Raw genomic sequence first — 25,993 nt, 5'->3', positions numbered from 1 at the left:
TTTATAAATCATCCAATCATTGATCCCATACAAAATGGTTTGGATAAAATGAGATAATACATGTAAAGTATTCAGAAAACCTATGTTGAGAATAGTTAATAAATGTTAGTCATTATTGTTCATTAATTCAAGTAACATGTCTCTGAGGTAGGCACTATAATTATTGCTATTATACAAATGAGACCATGAGGCCCAGAACAATGAAGTAACTTGATACAGGACACCTAGCTGGTTGCGGCTATTAACAGCACTCAAAGCCTGGGCCAGTAATGTGGAAGAGGCAGTTAGAGGATAAATGATCATCTGTCAGGGTCATTAATTGGATTCTTCACTGAATGAGAATATAATAATGACCTCCAAGATCAACTTTCAGCTCTGATTCTGTGAATGGGCTGAATTGTTGATCAAGGAGTGATGTGGGAAGTAGTTTCTAGTCTGGTGATTATATAACACATTCTACTCTCAATCATGGTCTCTCTGACCTGGCCATATTTTGGGAGGAAGTTGGGGAAAGAGAGAGTTGGAAAAAACAATAAGCACAGAGATATTGTTGTCAGCAGTTTCATGTGCTACAGATTTTGGTGGTTCACTTTGGGTTTCCAAAATTAAATAAAATATTAATTATGTAATACAGGCGCTCTGATTAGCTTCAGAATAATTTAGCTTGAATGCTAAAAATAACTCAGAACTTTAAATTCATCTGACTTCACAAATAAACTTTTTGGCACCATATGTGGCAAACAAAAGGTGCACATTTAAAGTTAGCTGCAAAAAGATTATTATTGTCACATTAGAAGCAGCCAGACAATTTAAAACAAATTGATCATGTATATTTATTTTAAAAGGAAAGGATGGACTTGTTACCTATTGAGATAAAAACTTTAATGCATAAACAAAAAGCAAAATGGTATTTTGGGGAATAAATTTCGATATACCATTGGCTTTTTTTCCCCCTAAAAGATAAGTTAGTCACAGGTCACCAAAACTCCCAGGAAAGTATGCCTTAGAATACCAGAATTCCTATTAAATCTATATTAAATACTGGAACCAATTTGAGTGTCATTGTTTCTTTTAAGAATGGTAGCTTGTTTCACTTGGCAAGAGGCATAAAAACTAACTTTTCATTTTGGTACAGAAAATGACAATCTGATTAATTATCTAAATAAACAGGTAGTTATTCAAGGGAGATGACAGAAAAACATGATCAGACTGTCTTATTTTAAATTTCAAGCACGTGGATACCTAGTGGGAGAACAGGAATTAAAATTCAGTTAAGTGGGCAAAGCATGTAAATATATGGTTTGCTATTCCACTAAGGGTAAAACTTGTCTCTCACTAATCTAATCCTTATGAAATGTTACAGAGGTAGTAAAATTAAAATAGTAAATCCTTGAACCACATATCTATAAAATGTATTTAGCCTAGTAAGTAAAGCTCTGCACCAAGAAAAAAATCCTGCTTACTCCAGGAGCTATCATTTTATACCCTCTTATAAAGTTAGGCTTTTGTAAATTATTCTAATTTAATAATAACAAAAATACATCTAATAAATGCATAAAAGTGTAACGAAGAAGCTATTATATTCACAAACAACAGCTCTTCAAATTTTGGCCTTATCGTTCTGTGAGATCATAGTAACATTTATCTAATCATACTAGCCTGAGTTGCTGTAAGAGATAGGACAGAAGTCCAAACAGACAGACAAAAAGTATCCATTAGCATCCATGGTTAACTTCCGACAGTTCAAACTTGACTTGTCAACTTCTTGGGAAAGCTGACTATCCAAGGCAGTAAATTAGCATGGTACCAAGCACTAAATGTAATAAAACTACCCTTCCCTTATCCTAATCTGAATTGCTTAAAAAATTTTCACCTTCCCTCTTTTATCAGTTCATGACTGAATTAACTCATAGAACCAGTGCATCTTTTAACATTAGAAGTCACTTTGCAATGATAAAATTGTTCTGTTATTTTTCTTTTCAAAACAATTTTATTCTGACTTTAAAGTATTTGGGGACTATAAACAATAGTCTTAATTTTTATGACTAACATAATGATCAACATTTGCATTGCTGTTTACAGATCACAAAAGAAACACTATGGCAGTTTCCTCAGTTCTTTGAAAATCAAACAGCTTCTTCCTCAGGAAAAATGAGACATAATATAATAGATTATTTTGTACCAAACTGTAACCATTTAGGATAAAGAAATTTATATTTGCAAAAAATCCAACAAAGATTATAGAATCCTATTACAATGAATCCACTACAGTGACAAGCTGTGTTTTCACAAGAGGTGGCCTTGAGATTTAATAAATATGTGTGGCTCTTTGTTATAGATCAAAGTGAGAAGACGGCAAAAAATGTTGACCAAACTGTATCAAGGCCTTAAAGATTCCTCTTCTTAAAGTCTCAAGCAGTTGTAACATGACTTTTTGAAAAGAACATTTAGAGTTTTATTATTATAAAAGTAACATGCTCATTTTTAAAATCTGAAAACTATAGAAAAAATACCCATGATACCTTTATTTAGATACAACCAAAATAAATACTGATACATAGCCTTCCAATTTTTAATGATTTTCTTAACTCCAATTTTAATGTCTAAGTTTGGAAAATATTTTAAAATTTCCAATTTTTAAATTTAGAGGCTAAGTATGAAACATTTCTAAGATATTATACTTGTGTCATGAATGTTTGCTCTGTTTTTAAATTATGCAGTCTCAGGTATTTCTAATGTTCACCAAATACAGGAGACTAGAATGAAACATGCTATGAGGAACATAATATCCATTTAAATATTTTCATTTCCATTAGTGGTAAACATTAATTCAAATTAAATGAGATAGTATTGTTTTGCTAAATGATGCCGGCTATTAATCTTTTTATCTCTGAAAATGTCTACCAGATCTCTTGGAAATCAAATATTTTAGCTTAGGCTATGGAGAATCTACCTAGCAAATATGGCAAATTAACAGGTTAAGATAGTGGTCCCAAGAGTTTTAGATTTTAGGAAAGGTTCAAAAGCAAATTTTAAGGACTGGCATTAAATCAAATGACATCTACTACTATTGTTTCGTAAAAAAAAGGCCATTTTAAGGCTGAAAATATGAGAAAGACAATCTCAAAATAAAGATATACTTTCTCAAGATAGAACATATTGACAGCCTCACATGCTCCCTCACTCCTGCTTCCTTTCCCCCACCCCCCACAATTTTCCTTTCCATTTCCCTCCCATTTTGGGGAAACTGGTAAAAACTTTATCATATTCCAATGGAACAGCATTCTGGAATCACTAGCCTCAGCTATCTTATGTACATATTCTGGGAATCCTCAATGAATATTGTTTATTAGCCATGGCAAAATCTTATTTTCTTTGTGTCAGTCTGGATTTATACTTTTTAATAATATGGTATGGTATAGTACAATAGGAGTTAGGAGACCTGGATTCTGGTTCTAGCTCAGCTACTAATTGATATAACCTTCTAAAGGTATTTTAATCTTTCTTGGTCTCAGATTCTTTATTCGTAAAGTGAATGTAAGATTTATTCAAGCTTTAATAGTCTATAGATAAAAATCTATGATAAAAACATTACTTGGCAAGGCTGTTGAAATAACCATCCCAAATAACTGAAAATTATTGGAAGTATAGGAATTTCTTTTAAAAAGTTAAATAACAACTCTGAATACAGCCTCAAAAATTTAAAAATAAATTCAACATATTATCAATTAAAATAAATTCCCTCCAACCTCCCCACCCCCATCCTCTATTTCCTCTTATATCAACCAATTTCCTCCCCCCATCCAGGAAATAACGATGAGAATTTAGGGATGTCACAGCTCAACTGCAGCCAGCATGTGCCAGCATGTGCCATTAAAATCTATTAAACCACTGTGGAAATGCTCTAGGGATGCAGCTGTTTTTTCTTCATTTTTGAAACACCCTTTTCACAAGGAGTGTACCCTGATATTCATGCTATGAGACTGGAGTTTATCTTGCATTTAAAGGAAAATATGCATTTAAAAACATTTCCTTCTTTTCTCAGCTCCTGACATTATGATCTTAAGCACTGTTTCCATAAATTCTAAAATGTCAGTGAAGACATATGGTTTGATTTTACATGGAATGTGCCATCCGTTTTGAAGTCTTACATCATTATGTTTACTACTTAACCAATGAAACATTATGAAGCATTAGCCGGTCTATTATCAGAGCCTGTTCACTCTCAGGAAAACTCTTTGTCACTGGCTTCTGTCACACCTTGTATCTGATTAACACACTATAGGAAAACATAGAACTACACAGATCTGCTTTGTGTTCTAACGTAACTGATGGAAAGCAGATTTTCTTTTCTCCTTTAATGTGGCAGCCCCCTAATTGAGACTGTAGTATGGTTTATTTAATATACTCTTCATACTAAATTAAAGCGGGTCTAGAGTAATTTAGTTGTTTATTAAGCTTAAGGTAGTAGCTGCTAAAAAGATGGCTTTTTATATCCTAGAAAAGATTTCTCCTAGTGATATGTATATATAGATATACACAAAATTAAACACACAAAAACAGTTGTTGACCTTTGTATACAAACTACCAGATTATCTATTTCTTAACAGAACTATTCCAAGTGCTTCCCTTTAGTTTTCACTGTGGCATTTTCTAACAAGACCTCAAAGTACAATTACCTCCACAAACCACCTCTGCTTAAAGCACTGAGGAGGTTAATCTGTGCAATATCATTTCAAATATCATATCAAGTTAGACAACAAAGTAAAAGATGTAACTAAATAAAATTTATTTAAACAAGAAATCATGATTTTTATGTTTCATAGTAAGCTCAGGTTCTTTTAAACCCAACTGTTGCCAATATAAAAAAGTGACAAAATAACATGCATAAGAAACAGGCAGGGAACACACACACAACGCTGATTTGCATATTTATTTATAAGTACATGTATGTGAAAATTCTTATAAAAATATCTTAAATTTCTGTTTTTAGGTTTATGGAACTTAAAAAAGAACTCCAAAAGATGGCTGACCAAACCTATCCCAATAAAGCCAATTTGATTGTATGGAACTGAGAAATGAAAACTGAACTTAAAACTGAAAAATGGAAATTTACCAAGACTGTAAAATAAGCAAAAGTCAGTTTCACCTGCTCTGAAATAGAGTATCGTTGATGTTTCTGTCAACATCTTACTTGAAAATCCCTGCTCTGTGCACACCCCTCACTTCCAAGTCTATCTACCAAGTGACAACCTACCCAAGTTTATCCAGTTCTTACCTATTCCCTATGTTTGAAAGCCCATCCTGAAATAACCTGAGTTTTAATGCTAACCTTAATACCAAGCCTATAAAAACTTCTCTATAACTTTCCCTTTCAAGATGTCATAAAACATTTTTTTAAGTGTTCTCTCTTACTGACAAGATTATTAATAAACTCATCCCTTCTGTCTGACACAGGTTTTCCTGTGTGGGAACATAACAGAATGATATATTTTAAAGGCCATATTTAAATCCACGTTGGTTTATCTCATTTTAATATTAAACCAGTTTTATTAAAATAATTTGGTCTGTCCTGGAATAAAGATAGCACTTTGTTTTGGAAATAAATTGTATGCTACCAGAGCTAGGTATTAAGTTCAGATTAGTAAAATACACATTTTCTGCACATGATAAGAATTAGAGTTACAAAAAAGAAGAGTTGCCATCCAAAATCTCAGTGAAACATACCTTGTTGTTATTATCAAGTCACTGACTGGCCTGTGGCTGGCTAGAAAGATAACAGACATTAGTCTTTAACCAGAGAATCTAGTTACATCCCTTTTCCTGTAAACACCCTGTAGATAAAGTGTGCCATTTACAGAACCTATATAGCTAGGGCCATAAACTAGTACTGCTCCTGTAAGGCTAGTTCATATGCCTAGATGACAGTGTCTGGTGTTCTCTAAAGTCTAGATTGTAAACTTTTAGACACTAGGGACTTTATGTTGTTGAATTTTGTATTCCCAGTGTCTATTACAGTGTCTAGCCCTTAGTATATGCTTAATAAACATGTACTAAATGGTTGACAACCTGGAAATGTCAGGGAGGGATTTTCTACTGGTTGGGGAGGAGTTTATAAGGTTCTCAAATACTCCACGTAAATTTGAGGAAGTACTGAAGGGCACAAAAATTAACTGCGTGTGTAGAAATGCTTCAGATCAGATGTGCCGAGGATTCTGGTCTTCCCTTCATAATTCTCAAGGCTTGGAGGAGCAAAGGTAATGGTCAACTGCCCTATAAACTGCTTCCAAAACCAACTAGCTAGGCTCTTCTCTCCTTGCTTCTCTGTACCTACCCCATACCCTGCCTTCCCAAGCAATAAGTAAGGCCTAGCCACACAGGCAATAACTTGCTGATGAGGCCAGAGACTGCATCATCAAGTCATGTAATTCTCCATGGGACACAGAGTACTAACACCACACATCTGTTTCAATTCATCAATTGAAGATCTGGGCCCAACTACATTAAACATATCATCACTAGTATAACATTTCCATAATTTTTGTGACAGTTACTTTATTGCAGAGGGCAAACTTCCCTAAGGCTTCCAAGGCATCTATTTTTTTCTGAGTTTATTATACAATATCTATCTTGAGTGGAAAAGAACTTTGTTTTCTTAAAGATAAATTACTTTGAGCTACAAATATTCCCAAACTACACACACACACACACACACACACACACACACACACACACATATAATAATTACAAAACATAGCCATGCTGAGAATATATAGAAAATCAGAATCTAGGTATAAAAAGAGTCATAAGAAATCATCCACTCTTATTCTAGATAGGTTTATAAAAAAACTATCTTATCTTCTAGTTGGTGACTTAGCCATTACTAAAGCTCAGTGTAGGAAAAAGACTTCTTCACATTCTTCCTTGACAGTCTATTTCTAGTGTTTTCTTATCCTTGCCATATCTAATCAAAGTTTCTCCTGCTTTCAAGCTAAGACTAGGACTCCTACTCAGTTGTATTTCTCTTGCTTCCTCTTGGTTTGCCTCTGGAAAATGATTCAAAAGAGGTAATTAGCACCCTCAGTTGTGATTAATAATAGAGCCAGGACTCAAAGAACCAAAGACTGAATTTGTCTGTTTACTGATGTATTAAAATGGCCAATTCCTCAAATTTCTCCAAAACAAAGAAGCCCAGCAAGCTCGAAGTGTAACTTTGGTCTGAGATTAGCTTATAAATTGAGTCCAAATTCAAATAAATCACCTTAGATTCAGAAGATGGGTAACTGAACAGATGAAGCACTTCTACACTAGAATAGGCAGCTTTCTACTTATTAGAATGTCCTAATCAAGGCCTTTCAGTTAATTGCTCTATTCAGTTAAATGCCTTGATGTAGCTTAAAAAATGCCAAATTCAGTTTTGTAGGATAATCTCAAATATGAACTATAAATAGTAGTATGTCTAGCCAAAATACATGCTCCAAAATAAGCTTCCCTATTCAAATTCCAAATAGTGACGAGATTATCTTCCCATACCTTTTAAAAATTAAAATTAACAGTAAACAATAAAATTAATATTATGAAAGAAAGAAAAGGGTCCAGATATTTAATATACATATAAATTCCTTGGCTAGATCTGGGTTTTGGTCTAGTTTGAACAAAAACATATTGAATACCCACCATGCGGTAGATGCTTCCTATATACTTTCTCCAATCCCTACAATCCCTAATCCTCAGGAGTGTCATTATAAACTGAGCCTCTGAAAAGTGAAATAAATGGCCTGAAATTATTTGGCAGGTAAGTGGAAGAAATAGACTTCAGTTGTATTACAGATGTAATATTCTTTCTACTAGATCAAATTGCCACTTCATGGAGGCCAACAATTGAAGCAAAGACTAAGACTCCTACCCAGTTGACATGAGGAGAAAAATGTTTTGGAAATAAGCTGCTCCCAGTGGCACAGTTCACCGCTATCATCAACCTAAGACTGAACCAGGGCCTTGAATCATATGGGAGTCTAATAGCGGATAGGTAAAGAAACATGCTCCCAGGAAAAAATGGGTTGTTTCCACAGCCTGGTGTCCTATTGGCTATATTGGACTATTTCTTCTCTCCATACAGCAAGATCCCTTCTAAGAAATTCAGAGATGAATATAAGTCAGTTGAGTATCACAGCAGGATTCCCAAATCACATAAATCATCTGTATGTGGATCTCCTTAAATATTCTGTTTAATAAATCTAATTTTTTAAAATATCTGTTTCACACTAAACTTTTCTAAAATGTGAAATGAAATTACCATAATTACTTGGCATTATATCAAATACTTACTTTGTAAATCCAGTATAGAGGTTCATAGAGATTAAGTTAAATAAATCCCTCAAATTACTTGTCCAGATTTGTTTTTAAACTAACTCAAGTGATCAGTCAGTATCTTAGGAAGTCATATTTAACAGATATACCACCAGTTTCATTTTTTTCTTAAATTCAGATAATTATTGAGATTGTTCACATACTACACAATCATCCAAAGTACACAATCAATTGCCTACGGTACCATCATACAGCTGTGCATCCATTATTCCAGAAAAGAAATAAAAACAAAAAAGAAAATTCAAATCCTCCCATATCACTAACTCTCCCACCTCCATTACTGACTCATAGTATTGGTACAGTACATTTCTTACTGTTGATGAAAGAATGTTAAAATACAACTAACTGTAGTGCATAGTTTGCAATAGCTATATTTCTTCCCTATATACTCCTCTATTATTAACTTCTAGTTATAGTGTCATACATTTGTTTCAGTTCATGAAAGAGATTTCTAATATTTGTACAGTTAATCATGGACATTGTCCACCACAAGATTCACTGTTTTATACATTTCCATCTTTTAACCTCCAACTTTCCCTCTGGTGACATACGTGACTCTAAGCTTCCCTTTTCCACCACATTCACACACCATTCAACACTATTAGTTATTCTCACAATAACATGCTACCGTCACCTCTGTGCATTTCCAAACATTTAAGTTCAACCTAGTTAAACATTCTGCTCATAATAAGCAACCGCTCCCCATTCTTTATCCTCATCCTATATCTTGGCAACTTATATTTCATGTCTATGAGTTTGCATATTATAATTAGTTCATATCAATGAGACCATATAATATTTGTCCTTTTGTGTCTGACTTATTTCACTCAATATAATGCCCTCAAGGTTTCTTCATCAACTCTTTTTGTTTGCTTTTTGTTTTTTAAGATGGTTTTGTTCACCCACAATACATTCTGTCCTAAGTAAACAACTGATGGTTCCCTGTATAATCACGTATTTATGCATTCACCACCATCACCACTATCTATATAAGGATATCTCCATTTCTTCTACAAGGAAGGAGTAAGAGTCAAAGAAGGTAGACAGACAAAAGAAAAAGAAAAAAAATGACAGCTAAAAAGCAACAAAAGGAAAGACAGAATTAAACTAAAGGACAATAAGAGAGTCAGACAACATCACCAATTTCTAGAGTCCCATACCCCTCCTTTATATCCCCCTCTTATAGGCATTTAGCTTTGGTATATTGTCTGTTACATTAAAGGAAGAATACAATGTTTCTGTTAACTATAGTCTCTAGATTGCATTGATTTATTTTTTTCCCCAATACCACCCCATTTTTAATACCTTGCAAGGTTGACATTCATTTGTTCTCCCTCATGTAAAAACATATTTGTACATTTTATCACAATCGTTGAGCACTCTAGGTTTCAGTAAGTTATACAGTCCCAGTCTTTATCTTTCCTCTTTCCTTCTGGTGTCCCACATGCTCCTAACCTCCTTCTTTCAACCATACTCACAGTCATCTTTGTTTACTGTACTTACATTGTTGTGTTACCATCACACAAAACTGTGTTCCAAACCTCTCACTCCTGTCTTTTCCTATCTGTCTGCAGTGCTCCCTTTAGTATTTTCTGCAGAGCAGGTATCTTGTTCACAAAACTCTGTCATTGTCTGTTTGTCAGAGAATATTTTAAACTCTCCCTCATATTTGAAGGACAGTTTTGCCAGATATAGGATTCTTGGTTGGCAGTTTTTCTCTTCCAGTATCTTAAATATATCACACCACTTCCTTCTTGCCTCCATGGTTTCTGCTGAGAGATGAAACTTAGCACATAGTCTTATTAAGCTTCCTTTGTATGTGATGGATAGCTTTTCTCTTGCTGCTTTCAGGATTCTCTGTCTTTGACATTTGATAATCTGATTATTAAGTGTCTTGGCATAGGTCTATTCAGATCTATTCCATTTGGGGTATGCTATGCTTATTGGATCTGTAATTTTATGTCTTTCATAAGAGACAGGAAATTTTCATTGATTATTTCCTTTATTATTGCTTGTGCCCCTTTTCCTTCTCTTCTCCTCTGGCACAACCATGACACATACATTCATGTGCTTCATGTTGTCATTTAATTCCCTGAGACATTGCTGGTATTTTTCTATTCTTTTCCCCATCTGTCCTTTTGTGTGTATGATGTCAGGTGTCTTGTTCTCCAGTTCCTGAGTGTTTTCTTCTGCCCCTTGAACTCTGCTGTTGTATGTCTCCATTGTGCTTTTCATCTCTTGTGTTGGGTCTTTCATTTCCATAAGATTCTGCCAGCAATTTTTTCAAACTTTCTATTTCTACCTTATGTTTGCCCAGTGTTTTCTTTATATCCTTCATCATTGCTTTTGCCATATCTTCCCTGAACTCGTTTACTTGGTTTTTGATATGATTTAGTATATTTCTTTGAAAATCTTTGATTGTTCCATTAAAGTTAAACAATATCTCAGCTCTATCTTAACTGAGGTGTCAGTTTATTCCTTTGACGGGGCCATATCTTCATTTTTCCTAATGTAATTTGTAGTCTTCTGTTTTCTAGGCATCTGGTTTCCTTGGTTACCCCAATCAGATTTTCCCAGACCAGACTGGATTCAGGTATCCCAGTGGAACTATATTCAGAGTCAAGTTTCCCTGAGGGTGTATCTTAGATTGACAGACTTTCCTGTGAGGCCTCTAGCCGCTGTGCTTTTCCTGACCTGCCCAGTAGGTGATGCCTGTTAGTCTGTCACTCTGGACTAGTGTAAGCAGATGTGGCCCCTTTAATTATCAGCTTAGTTTGTTTCTGTTTTGACTGTTTTCCCCCAAGCCCTGGGGTCTGAGTTCTGAAGGGCAGGCTGGCTCTCACCTCCTTCCTCTTAGGGAAGATACACCCCCTAGGGAGTTATCTTCTGCATTTGAATAGCTCCTTTGTCTCTCTGACTCTGTTAATGCCACCTCTGTCTGGGTCAGAGTGCTGCAAACTGAAAATGGCTGTAGCTCGCTCCACTGAGCCACTCAGGTTGAGAGAGAGAAAAAGGGAATGAGAGCTCCATTTCAGAGCCAGTCCATTCCCGTCCCCAACCCCCCCAGTTTTGCCCATTGGTCACACAGAGCAGCCAGTCTTCTGGGCTCCCTTTCCCAGGGTACAGGTGTTTTCTGGCTCTCAAACTCAAGTCTCTAAAAGCCTCTGTATTTTTCCTTTTTTTTAAATTAATTTTTTTTTTTAATTCTGTCAGCCTCCTCCTCCCCCCACTGGGAGAGACTTCAGAGTACTGTACTACTTGACTGCTTGTTAGGGGTTTGTCTATGTTTGTAGATTGTATTCAGCAGTCCACATTTGTTAATTAAAACCCCACCTGGAGCTGGGCTGAGCTATATTCGCTTGTTCCAAGAATGCTGCTTTCTCCTACAGTGAGGTCTTGCAGCTTGGCCTGCCATGGGGTGAGGGGCTCCCAGTGCGGGTCTGCAGTTTTTACTTACAGATTTTATGCTGAGATCTCAGCCATTCCACCCAATCAAGGTTGGTGTACGATGTGTGGACAGTCATGGTTGTCCTCCAGCAGTTGTTCCAGATTATTTACTATTGTTCCTGGTTGTTTATTAGGTGCTCCAGAGGACTAACTAAATTCCACACCTCTCTATGCCACCATCTTCCCCTGAAGGCTTTTGTGTTTAGGACTCTACTAGGGGAACGGGACTGATTGGGGAAAAAATAACAAAGCTGGACTAAAAGGCATCACCCTCCAACTTTGTTATTTTTTCACCAGTTTCATTTTGAAGATTATTTTCCTTTGGAGTCTTCCTATCAACAGGGCTTTTTATGATTGTAATAACCTAACATAATTTTCTTTGTGATTTTATAGTTAACTCTGACCAGTATTTACAAGTTCCTTCAAGGAGAGTAGGATCAACAAAGTAAAATGAAGACTGAAAATGGTCATTGGATTTAGAAAAATGAAGGCCAGTTGACTTTAGTGAGTGTTATTTCAATGCAATGATGGAGGCAGAAGTCAGTATTGGCACAGACTGAAAGGAAGGTGGGAAGAAGTGAGGAAATAAAAGAAAGTAAAATGTAGACAATTTTTTTGAAACTTTCCCTCCAGAGAGAAGTACAGAAATAGGACAGTATTTGGAAGAAAAAGGGTAGAGAGAACTCTGGCTTAAGGGAGACTTCAGCCCAGAGTTAAGAAATAATTGGGAATGAAGAAGAATTTTTATAATAAAATATTTTTATATCTTACACTAAACAGTTCTTTAGGAACTATCACTAACATGTACATTCTAAACTGAGCATTCCAAATACATAAATCTAAATATATTACTACTTTCCATCTATTTTTTTCTCAAAAGAAGGTAATTTAAAAAGTATGCTGAAGGCAATTCATAATGGACTGACATCTCTCTCCTTTCCTTACTACCTGAGGTAAGATAACCACATAGAATACTTTAAGTTCCTCATTCTTATATGACTATATACTTTATATGTAACAATGACATTAGTGATCTACTAGAAAATAGTACATGAACCATGAAATTATTTTCTACAAGTAATAAATCTTCTATACTCATAAGCCTTGTGACATGTGGCCTACAAGTATGACACATCTTGGTAGGGAAAGGATTTAATATGTAAAGCTTCCCTATTCAGATTTAGAGATCAAAGCTAAAATCTCAATGTATCCATTTAGTTCTAAACCAGTAATGAGATACATAGTCAAATCCAAAAAGCAGATGTTATCAAATAAAATGGATTTCTGAAATAAAATGTGGAAAACTGACAGGCAAACTGGAGCAGCTCCTGATGGTAATCAATCTAATAATGAAATCACTGCATAAAAAAGATTTCCAATGAAGTTAACATATTTAAAAATTTCATTCTTATTTGTTTAAAAAGCTTAAGTTAAACGTTTTAAACTGCTAAATAGGCTATATTCAAGAAACTTTTTATAGGATAAACCAAAGTAAAAACTATAAATCCAATTCAAAGAAGGAAGTAAGTAGGTTATAATTACCAGTATTTCACATAATTGAAAAAAAATTCAAAATAATCTAGTATCTGGCACATCCCTGGTACAAGGCCTGAGACCAGGCAGAAGATTGGTGGGCAGCCTGATTTCCACAAATTTCTAACCCAGGACACAGATCATCCCTCTGATAATATATCTCCAGTCATGAATCCTTTAAAAATCTCTACAGTACAAAAAAGATGAGATTTTTGTGTGTTCCATCATTCCAAAGCAACTAACAAAACCAGTCCATTTATATAACAAAAGTTATCCAATAACTGAAAAAATGATTGCTCCAATACATGATTTATTTTAAAAAATTAACAAACTGCAAAGTTGATTATATGAGTTTTGGTAAGAAATTGTCATCAAACTCCCTGCTCCTATGCAATAATTGATCTGAAAAAACAACTGACTCCAATTTAGGTCTGAGACCAGACCTAAAACTCTGAATATATATAAAACCTCTAAGTTAGGAATCGATACTTGAATGTTGAAAGCCAAAGGTCTTAATGTTCAAAATGTTTATAGTATTATCATATTTCCTGATCTTTACCAAAAACAAATTTATGTTTACACTAAATACATAGCTCAAAATGGGTTTACAATGTCTTTGTTTTTTTCCCCCAAAATGAAGCCTATTATACTTTGTGTAGAAAGAATAATTACTTACCGCTATAATATCTAAAGTATTATCACAGACCTTTCGGATTTCGTTGTTTTTATCATGCATCAGATCTATGAGGTATGCTGGAGCCTCTGAATAAAACTGATTAAAGATACAAACTGCTTTTGAGAGTAAGGATATTCAATCATATCAGAAAATCCTTGATTCCTCTAAATTCAAAAGCTAAGCTTAATATTCAACTTCAAATTTTAAAGTAAGATCACTAACACAGATGACCAGAAACATTTAACATTTCATTTGTGAAAAAGCATGGATAGTAAAGGGGCATAAAAGAAAATCTAAATAAAAATAGGTAAGGAAAACTGAGTCCAGTAATCTCAGAAAGTATAAGGCCATCTTTTGGAAGCATAAATATCATGAAAATATTGGAGGGAGCTCTAGAGCTGTGAAGCTCTAAAAGTTTTTTTGGTCCATCCTGTCCTCCTAAAGTTTATGAAAACTAAACACAACAATTAGTAATAGAAAAGAATCATAGTCAAATTCCATAAAAGGTTATTATAAGAAAAAAAGAGAAAACATGTAAACAGAGATTTTAACATAAAAGATGAAAACTGCAACCTAATATTTCATAAAGAGATGAAATAATTTAAGAAAACGTTAGAATATAAATGAACAAATAAACAACATAAACCAGAATTAGAAAAGCACAGAGAAATAAAAGATTTAATTATTTTAATTAAAAATAAAAGCAAAAAATATTATCAGATATATGAAGATTAACTTAAAGTAATACAAGATTAAATAAACACAACATATAAAACCTTAAGAGAAATACAAGCCAAAAAGGAAAATAAATTAAAATAAATAAAAAGAATAGGTAAAAGAAACTATAAAATGATTGGTATTAAAGATAGGTAAAGAAGATTCAACCTAACAGAAATTCCATAGAAGAAAATCAAAGCAATTAAATAGAACAAATACAGGAACCCACTGTTCAAGAAACCTTTCCTCTAATTAAAACATACCTTAAAACTACATACCAAAAGAGTACACTTTCATACTTGGAAAAATCAACCCAAGACAACTAATACCAAGTCAAATTCTAGTAAAACTACTTGACCTTGAAGAAAAATTCCTTTAGTCATCCTCGCAAAAAGACCAAGTCACTTTTATAAGGGAAAGTTAAACTGTCATCAGACTTTATGACAGATAACAATAACTAAGAGTAATTACAGACTTCTCATTAGCAACAATGCAGGCCAGAAGACAGGGGAAAAATACCTTCAAATTGTGGGTGGATAGTTAGTAACTGTCAACCTAGAATTCTAAAAATTCTGTAAATTAGTATTCAAGAGGGCAAACTAGTTATTTTCAGATAGATTGGTATTATTATTCATAGCTAGTTACTAAATAAGTACAAAAGAATGTATTTCATTAAGGAAGAAAATCAACTCAAGAAGAGGAATAGAAAATCAAGAAAAGGTAGTAAAAATGAGGAAATTGGTCAACATTGTAAATCTTAAATAAGCACTGATTTTTTTAAAGCAATAAAAATAATGATTAATTTGGTATGTTATAAAAATTTCATAAAAATGAGGTGAAATTATTATATTAGATAGCAAATAACATGGAAGATGGAAATAGAGATATTAGACTTACAAGCAGGAGGATAGATGGACTCCTTAACTTAGAACTTGGTGTGAATTTGAGTGTAACTTCCAAAAGAAAAGAAATGGAATGTAAAAATAACAAATAAGTACAGGAAAAGAGAATAAAGGAAACTCAAATTAATAAGGAAACTCCAGTGAATCTAAGACTGTGAAGAAAAAGTCAATACCGTCAATACTTTCATTCTATATTTGAAACAGAGGCCACAGACTTCTACAAAGAAATGCTAGCACGTGTGCAAGTAAAAACTATTCTTTGTAGCATTGTCTATAATGCCAAAAAATTTCGTCAATAGTTTCACAACTAACAAGTGGCAAAGGCAGTAGTTAACCCAGTGTCAGTGTCAGTGTTACTATTTTTGAGGAAAAAAAGAGATATATTTAAAATAAATAAGTCAAAAAAATAGAGTATAAAAATATTTATGTATGCTCTGAAATTCATTTTAAAAAATCTTTAAAGAATATGGTATTTCTTGTGTCACTCCTCCACTGAAATGTAAGCTCCATTATGGCAGGGACTTTATCTTGTTCACCTCTGTATCCCCAGCTTCAAGAATTTAACAGGTACTCAATAAAGTTTTGTTAAAATAAATGAGACCCAGTCTACCTAGTTTACATGGTATTTGTGATGATAAAATGAAAATAAAATTCATAGGAAAATCTGAGAAATTCTCAGGGGGAATCTAAGAGTATCTACACAAATGTGAGTTATTTTTATTTACCATACTGTCATTGTTGGGACTACATAAAAATTAATTATCACAATAGCATTGGTTCTCAATTTCAGATTCTAGATTCCTATGTGATTGAGTTGCATTGAGAACCATTTTAAATATTTCAAACACCTTAATATAAATTATTAATTTACTTAAAATAAGCCTGCACTAGCCATCTAAAATGTCAATTTTCTTTCATTCTGTTTGAAATCTAATCAAAAAATGTTGATCAAACTTTCTGATTTTAAGAAAATGGGTAAAGGAATGAATAAATGCTTAATTTAAAAAGTTTTAAAATATTAATTTCATGGGAACAATCACAATAAAATGCTTAAAATTATGGTAAAATGAAATATTTTACTAATAATTCTAAATTATGTCACAAGTTGCAACATGACAAACTTAAATGGCATTGCCATCAATAATTCTGGTTTTTGAATATGAAAACATTTCTGAATTTGGTATTTTGGCAAAATCACTTCAGCATGCCCTAGACATGGATGAACAGCACCTGATTTATGTAGTAGTCCTAGATGATGCTTCTGTAAAAAATTTAATTTAGCAGGTCTTTTATCCCCTATTCCCATCATTATCAAAATATATGTTTAGAATAAGTATTTAAAAAGTACTGATTTCAGACTCAATGGTATAAAAAAAAATCAAATGTGGGGGGAAAAGAAAAGAAAGTTATACTGAGAAGAAAAATCAAACAGAAGGTCTCTGAATACTGTGAGCTTTGATAATAAGGTATTGAGAGTACATTTTTAACAGATATACCACAGCAGAGGCAGTAACACATAACATTATTCACTACGTATTGTGTGCCAGGCACTTGGTACTTTAAATACTTCATTCTTCTTTGGTCCTCACAAAAAACCATATGAGGTGACATGTAAACAAGAGCTGTCTCTTGATGTAATTACCTATGAAAGCTACACTTTCAGTTTAATGTTTCCTAATATGTGTTTCTCGTAGTGGCTTCTCTAGTGATGTGTTATACACTATATACAGAAAATATCCTTTTAGAGACTCTTACCCCTAGAAAGCATAATAAATGGTCCAAGAAGACCCAACGATAATAATAAGAAAAATTGTTTAACTAAACTCAGTGTTTTCCAAACTCATTTACCATAGAACTTACATGTTTCAAAGAACACAGCTGGGGAAAAGTTAATTTATTCCACTGATGTTAACATTGCTCAAAACTGTATTTGGTATTTATTTTCCTGGGACAGTCAGTTTATAAGGCACATCTGAAAAATTATTACTTTATGTTTAAAGGAACTCTCTATAATGTAACCATAATGGAAAAACAATATTTCCATTTTGATAGCCCATATTAAAATGAGTATCTGTCTTATTAGATATTATTCATCAGACTTGACTCAGAGATTTTATATGGCTCCAGAAATTAAATTTGCCCTTTTAAGCAAGGCAATTTTCCTCTAAAGTTGAAATAAAGAACATGTCATTGCCTTTGAATGCAACAAACATAAGAGGAGTTTCAAAACATTTTAAGAAATGGCAGCCTCATTAAAACAACAACAATAACAAGTTCTCCTAGGGTATTACTTTAAAAAGGGTATTCACCATTTAAATACATTAATTCACTCACCAAACAAATACACCCCTGTGTCCCATGCTGTGTTAAATTGGAAAAGATGAGTAGACAAAGCCAGTCCTTGAGCTTGAGGAGGTGAAAATCTTTTGGGAGAGGCAGGCAATAAAAAGGTAAAGTACCTTATTAGAGGTGAAAATAAGGAAATTAGTTCTATGTGTGGTGCACAGGATTAGAAAGGATTAACTGAAAAGTGGTATAGAAAGTGGTCTTTGAGGAGCGGGAGACAGGTTAAAAAAAGAAGGAAAGCATTTGAGGTTGATGAGGCAAAAGAAAAGGCCAGTTATGACAAGGCAGGTCATCCTGATAAATGATGAGAAATTTGTGTATTGTAAGGCTAAAGGGGATACATACCACTTCACAAAAGTTAATAGGTTAAGGTCAGGTTATGAAGAACTATGTATACTAAGCAAATAATTTAGACTTTTCACAGGGGTAATGAAGGATTTTAGGCAGTGGAGTTTAAAAGTTTTGTTTGTTTGTTTGTTTTTTAAACACAAACAAATAATCACAACTAAAAAACAAAGAAAGAAAGATTTAAACACCAACTTCCACTGCCAGCTTTCCCATGATATTCCAAGGCTTAGTTATATATATCCTGTCGTGTGCCCTATGCACATATCTTTATGATGCTGATCACACTGGATTATAATTTTATATTTATTTATTTGTCTCTCTCTCCAAATAAACTATAAACTCTTTGAGGGGAGGGACAAACTTTCTTATACATTCAGTACTTAAACAATATCTGTTAAATGGTGAGCCCTTGATAAATGTTTGCAGAATAAATGATTAATTATGAGTCATAAATAGACAGCAGAAGCCAAAATTTTCAACTCAACAGATAGTGTGGTTATCATCTGCAATGAATACTGAGGCAGAACAGTTTTGTTTTCTTTTTGTAGGAGAGGATGTTGGCAATACTGAATTCCATTTTGGATGCATTAATGATAAATTACCATTGACTGAGTACCTCTATGTTTTAGGAGGTTTATGTATTAATGTATCTAAATGCTTTTTTTAAAGTAATACCTTAGGAGAACTTGTTGTTGTTGTTTTAATGAGACTGCCATTTCTTAAAATGTTTTGAAACTCCTCTTATGTTTGTTGCCTTCAAAGCCAATGACACATTCTTTATATCATCTTTGGAGGATATTTTATTTTAATATCATGGCTATTTTATAGATGTGAAACTTTGTGCTCAAGGATACTAAGTAACTGATCCAAGATCCTGTACCTAATAAGTGGCAAAGAAAATTTAAAAATAGAGCTATTTGATTATAATGCTCTTTAGGCTATACCATGTTATGCCCCTTTACGTAGATAGAGGACATGTGGCAGTTAGCAACAAATGCCTGGAGCTCAAGGAAAAGATTTTTAAGATACTATACACTTAACATATATGTGGTGGCTGAAGTCATAGGAACAGATGTGGTTTCCCATCTGGACTGAATAATGCAGGATTAGAAAAGGACTAAGGATAATTTTAGGAACCTCTTATATTTAAATATGTTAGTGGAGAAGAAAGTTTGATAGGTTTGTTAAATTTCTTAGGAATCACAGCCATATAAGTTAATAAAATTGTTTCCACTATATTTTACCTATATATTGATTTGAGGCCAAGTTTCTAAGGAAAATTGCTTGTTCTCTAAAACTATTTAAAAGTTAGATGTTTTCTACATTTGAGCAAAAACAAAAAAATCAAAGATTAATCTTTTCTGAATATGTGAAATATCATTATCTATTATAAACATTGAAAGGATACGTGTTTCCTTGATTATGACATCTCTTGTGGCTTGGTGGAAAACCATCTGGTAGAAGACATAAATAATCTGACACACAAATTCATCATCTTCTTGTTGCGCTGAAAGGAAAAAAAATACTTGAAGTAAGAGAGTACTATGTTTAGTTTCAAAATTGAATAACTGTGAGGGAAATAATGAGAATGAGAAAACTAAAAGTGATGAGAAGGCAGATAAAGGACAACTAGTTCAAATTATTTATAATATACGGGTGACATATATCATCTATCTCTTAGGTGTTTCTTCTAAATTGCATGATAATGATCAGTGAGGAAATTTTATAATAATATATTTTCAGAAGTTTCAGAAGAAATTTTGTTATAGTTAAACTATATCTGATAAATCACTTTGAAGTACAAGAATAAAAAAATGAAGATTTTGAAAAAGAGAAATTATGTAATCTCTGACATTAAACCAGACTACCTGAGATAGTTCATCTCAAAAGATGAGGTTGTATCTAGGAAAGGCTAAAGGACAAGACTAAGGGACAATGCCTCTGTGTACTTTTCAGTATATTTTATTACCTGGTATGAAGAAATTGATTAAATTAACTTCTTTACCCCTAATGTGAAATGACAAAATATTTACCATTACTTGTTTTTTTTTTGTGCATGATTATAATTTTTACATCAATATGGTTCTATTTTGTCTCTATAATGTTGGTTTCATGTGAGAAAAACAGCTCTTAAAAGAGAGCACATATTCTAAATTAAGTTTTTGGTAGAAATTGGACAATTATAAAAGGTATTTTTAAACCTTTGTTGAATAATGTTAACATAATTAAACTCTACTTATTGGCAAGAAATAAGGGATTTTAGTTTCAACTTTAATTATATTAACAAAAAAGAATGTTACATAATCACACAGGCTAATGAAATGTTTACTATACTACAAAGAATAATTTAAAGAACAGCTGATATCTACTGATTAATATGTAAAGACAAAAGCAAATTACTTATTTTATATAATCTAATTTTTAGGTACTTGTTATGAAATGTGGTTTACAAATAATGTGGTTTACTATAAACTATTGGCAACAGTTTGATGCTATCCATTAGAAACAGATTTACATGTCAACAGAGTATCTAGCTAGTTGTGTGAAATAAATTATGGGCCCCTTCAAGTCCAATCTTTCCCAAATGATTTCTCTCAATAACTTGCAAAAGTACCACTCTCTCACACTGGACTACTTGGGCTGAAAATTCCCACTATTAATTACTCTCTTGGTTTATACAGTGTTCTCTCTTTTAACCCCAAGGGTTTTAATCTCAAAAATCCATGTATTCTTTTTTTTGTTTTTTTTTTTTTTGTTTTTTTGAGAGGCTGCTGTGTTTAATCACTGGAATATTCTGGCCCTAATGGAAAAGAAATAATCTAAGTTCAAAGGGGCAGGCCTTTTTCTCCCTCATTTATTTCAGAGGCAAACAGAAGTGAAGAAGGGGGAAAAACACAAAACAAAATAGAATCCCTAAGCTCAGACCTTGGCAGAGGCTCCAGAGAGCAGAAATCCCCTCTCCTTTCTGTCCTTTATGTCAAAGGTTGCTGTCCTCAGGATTAACTGTCCTCTTTTGGATTGTGGCTGCCCCCATATATTTTTTAATAAAGGATATTACATAGCCTCTGCCTGTGATAATTTCATGTCAGAGAAAATAAAAACTTAGTAAAGTACTCTGAGCTAGCTCTATGAGCTCTTTATTTCTATCTCAGCTCTCTCAGACATGGTGGATATGGGACAACAATTCCAGAACACAGGTCATAATGTGTCAACTTCCTGCAGCAACTTTCTTCAACTCTCCAAATCTTCATTCCTACTCTGCCAACTACATTGTTTCCACCTTTCCTTCTCAACTATCTAGTCTGTGTTTTCTTTTGATTATTTCTAATCTGAAAAGTCTTGGCTGTGAGAAAAGTGTGTCAAAATAAAATACACATATACTACAATTTTGGGAAGAAATACTTCAAATGTGGAGGCATTATATCTAGATGACCTTTAAAATGCATTATGTTGAAGAACTTTTAGATCAACAACAACAGAACTTTAAATAGAGAAAAAAATGGGCAAAAGATCTAAGAAGACACTTCACTTTATAAGATATAACTAAAAGGCCAAGAAACACAAAGAAGTACTCAACTTTATTAGTTATTAGGAGAGTGCAAATTAAAACCACAATGACATATCACTGTAAAGGACATAATTAAAGGGGATGATAATACCTAGTGGTGGTAGTAATGTAGAACAACTAGAACTCTTGTACATTGCTGGTGGGACCAAAAATTGGTACAACCACTTTGGAAAACAGCTTGGCATTTATTTACTAAAGTTAAACATGCAATTCCATTCCTAGGTATACATCTAACAGAAAGGAGTACATATGTCCACCAATGAAAGTTTTAAGAATGTTCATAGAAACATTTATAATAGCTCTCTCCTCAACAAAAAAAAAAAAAAAAAAAGCCTACCTTCCATCTATAGTAAAACTGTGGTATATTTATACAGTAGAATACTATATACAACAATGAAAATGAACAAACTACTGCTATATGTAACATAGATCAATCTCATAAATATAATTAATGTAGGGCAAAAGGAACTAGATTCCATTTATATAAAATTCAAAACCAAGCAAAAATAATCTATGGATGATAAAGGACAGAAACCACTTTGGAGGAAGCAATAAAGACTGGAAATAAGCAGAAGAGGACCATCTAAGGTGCTGGTTATATTCTATTTCCTTATATGATTGTTAATACCCTAATAGCATGAGTGTGCACATTTTGAAAAAATACTTGCGTATTTTTCTTTACGTAAGTTAAACTTCACAAAAGGCTATTAAAAACAATACCACTTGCTTATATATCATATCTGGTATAGGAAGGACCAAGATTAGGGTGTCTTCTTTAGGCTTCTCATATTAGCATATTTATTTCCACAGTATTAACTACTTTGAATTTATAAGATACCAGAGAATTTGGCCCTGATAGAATAACATAAGATTCAGATAAATTTTGTATGCAATATGAGAACAACAAGCCCTGGCCTCTTAAGAGCAATATAAGGATAAGAGTAAGACTCTAGACTTGCACTGTCCAATACTGTAGCCGTAAGCCACTGTTGATCAATTAAATTAAATTTTTAAAAAATTAAATTTAAAATTCAGGTTTTCAGTCATGGCAGCCATATTTCAAGGGCTTAAGGTTCACATATTTTGTACAGTACAGATTAAGAACATTTTTATGATGGCAGAAAGTTCAGTAGCCAATACTTTCTGGATCTAAGAGTGTATATAGTATTTAGAGTCAGCTTCTGAATGAAATTTTCTGCTTAGAAATCAAGATATAAAAAGGGCTTGCATAAGATAAAACATCCAATTCAACCATCACAAAGCTCAAAAGAGAGAAGAAATGACAGAATATTAGCTGTTCCAGGCTGGTGGGAGGAGGACACTATCTATAAAATTGGTCTTGAAATGTTTTATAATAACATTCTTAACTTTGCAACCTAAAGCTCTAATATTATTCTCTCCAATTCCATTAACAGGTATATTTAGTTCATTTTTCTTAACTATATAATTTAAGTTGCTAGATGATTAATGTAACAAGGTAAAAACTATTTCATGATTTCAGCTCTACAGTTTATATTTAAAATTTTAAACTAATAACCTGTCTGGACATTAGCATAAAAGTAAATCAAGATAAATTATAATTTACCATTTAGCAATTCAATGAGTGCAGGGATTATCCCAGATTTGGCCAGCAAGGCAGCACAAGAGTCATCCATAGATACAGTTCCAATCATTATAACCACTTCTAAAACAAGGTCATCTTCTGCAGCACCTAGATAAATCAAATCATTGAAAGCTTTCACTGAAATATCCTGATCCAGATCCTTTTATGTTATCAAAATTTCAGTGCAGAGAAAAGTTACTGAAAGCTATTAAATCAGCTTCTATGAATCTTTGACATACTTGTAAATTTGTCCTTTTTCCAAATGTCCATGTTCACTGATGACAGTGGTGGTGGTGGTGAGGGGTGGGGGTTGAAGGGAATAAGAGAAGTGAAAATAAGTCTTTGAAAATGCAAACTGAATGACAACGTAGAGGATGGGAATAGGAGACTCATTTGAGTGCCTCCAAGGACTATGTGTATGTGTGCAGAGGGAATGGTATTTGGCAATTTTTTTTAAAAAAGGCAGGATAAACAACAACAGCAACAAAAAAGGCAGGATAAGCAAGGGAAACTAATATTAAGAAAGCATAATGTTAGGGAAAAAAACAACATAAGAGAAGACCCAGTGACCACCCTTCTGGAAGAACAGCCAGATGTAGAGCTTTGGGAAAAAAAGTGTTACCTAGTATCACAGCAGTTACAAAATTACAGCTCTAGCAGCCTCATACCCAACAGAAAGAAATAACTTAGTGATTATGTAAAAGTGAAATATTTAGGACAGACCTGGTTTTAGTTTATCCTTGAGGTATGGAACCAACTTGTACTCCTTAAGAACCAATTCCCAGTCTAGGTCTGGTATGGTCAGATTTGCAAGTGTTCCCAAACATTCTATGACAAACTCCTCCTCTTCATCATTAGAGATCTGGGCTGCAAGGTCTCCAACGTAATCCTGAAAAAAAAACAAAGAATTTTAATACAAATTTAAAATATGATTTCCTGCAGAAAAACCAATCTAATAATTTAACATATAGGAGAAAATCTTAAATATTAATCTTGATTGTATTTTAATAATCTTGAGCTAAATTGCTAAGTGATTTTGTGATAAAATTTTTAAGGCAAGAAGACTGGGAGTGGGGGTAGAAGTAGGGAGCAAAAAACCAAAACAACAGCGTTAAAACTTGGGTTGAGATTTCCAGGAGCTAAACTTAAAAAGAAAGGCCAATATGGGTCATGAGTTTTTAATGTGAGAAGATATCAGTAAGAATTACTGTCCAAATGCAGCACTTATACAAACTTTAATTCTCAATTTATTTTAATAGACAGTAAGCCAAACCCTATACTTACAATAAATAAATTTTTAGTTGGTCCATCATGCTGGGAAATATTCCTAATCATTTTCATCAGTAATGGATCCTTGAACTTCAGAGCCCTCTTCATGAGCATCTTCAGCCCATTTCCTAATACAGAAAAACAGAAAATTTCCCCAATAAAATTAATTGTTTTTTGTCTATAGTTCTCAAAAAAAAAAAAACAAAATAATTTACCTATATGAAATGCATACATCTTAAATGTACTATTTGATTCATTTTGACAAATGCATGTACTTATGTAACCTATAATCAAGATATGGAATATTTCTTTCTATTCACTCCAGAAAGTTCCCTTGTGCCTCTTCTCAATCAAATTTTCTTCTTCCTCCTCCTCATCCCCCCTTTTCCTGTCTTCCACTTTCTTCTTCTGAATACAATAGATTAATTTTGCCTGTTCTAAAACGTTACATAAATGGAATCATACTTTTGTGCTCTTTCGTGTGCTCTGTTGTGTCTGGAATATGCAACACAAATTTCAAAAATGTAAATCCTTTTTGACCCAGAAAAATTCTACTCTAGGAATTTATTCTAAGAATATAAAAATGGAAATGTGTAAAAATTCAGACAAAAAGATAATTACTGCGGCCCTTTTTAATAGAAAATAATTGGAAACAACTAAATATCCAAAATAGTGGATTAAACTATAGCAAATCCTTACAATGGACTATATTGCAGCTATTAACAATGATGTCTTATGAAAGCGTTTAATCACATGGAACAATATTCAAGATATATTATTAATTTTTAAAAAATGCAAGTTAAAATAACTTGAGAGAAGAATCCCATTTTTGTTTAAAAATATTCAGAAGCATTACACCAAAATTTTACCTATGATTATCGCTGGATGGTAGACGTAAAGATTTAATTTTTTCCTGTTTGCTTGTCTGTGCTTTTTATAATGAACATACACTACTTTTCAAAAAAGAAAAACTATTGAGCAGACTGAAAAACCGTAATTTAGGACAAGCCACTTTACCTAGGTAGTAACATAAAAACTATAACCTAATACATTTGTGTTGTACTGTCTAAAAAAACTTACATTGTAATAGATTGCTTCTTTAATAAAATATGCAAATAAAAGGTTTTGTTTCAATGAGAAAATGTTTTTAGAAATCAAATTTCAATTAAGGTTAACCCACAATGGTTCAAAATGTCACTGAGGGGTAAATGTTT

At 33.1% G+C, this 25,993-nt stretch overlaps 1 protein-coding gene across 3 annotated transcripts in view; it reads right to left on the bottom strand.

Moving 5' to 3' along the window:
* Window positions 1-25,993, bottom strand: part of KIFAP3 (kinesin associated protein 3) — a 194,726-nt gene that overhangs the window by 40,189 nt on the left and 128,544 nt on the right. For all 3 annotated transcript variants that reach the window (XM_037825375.1, XM_037825374.1, XM_037825376.1), the window contains exons 13-17: window positions 24,795-24,907; window positions 24,234-24,399; window positions 23,493-23,618; window positions 19,748-19,846; window positions 14,027-14,112 (exon numbers count right to left, since the gene is read on the bottom strand). In XM_037825375.1, coding sequence (XP_037681303.1) covers window positions 14,027-14,112; window positions 19,748-19,846; window positions 23,493-23,618; window positions 24,234-24,399; window positions 24,795-24,907 — 590 coding nt within the window. The remainder of the gene's footprint in view (window positions 1-14,026; window positions 14,113-19,747; window positions 19,847-23,492; window positions 23,619-24,233; window positions 24,400-24,794; window positions 24,908-25,993) is intronic.

The sequence above is a fragment of the Choloepus didactylus genome, chromosome 2 (genome assembly GCF_015220235.1).
Source record: "Choloepus didactylus isolate mChoDid1 chromosome 2, mChoDid1.pri, whole genome shotgun sequence".
Lineage (NCBI taxonomy): Eukaryota > Metazoa > Chordata > Mammalia > Pilosa > Megalonychidae > Choloepus > Choloepus didactylus.
The sequence above is the reverse complement of the archived record's forward strand: the minus strand, read 5'-3'. Positions and strand labels throughout refer to the sequence as shown.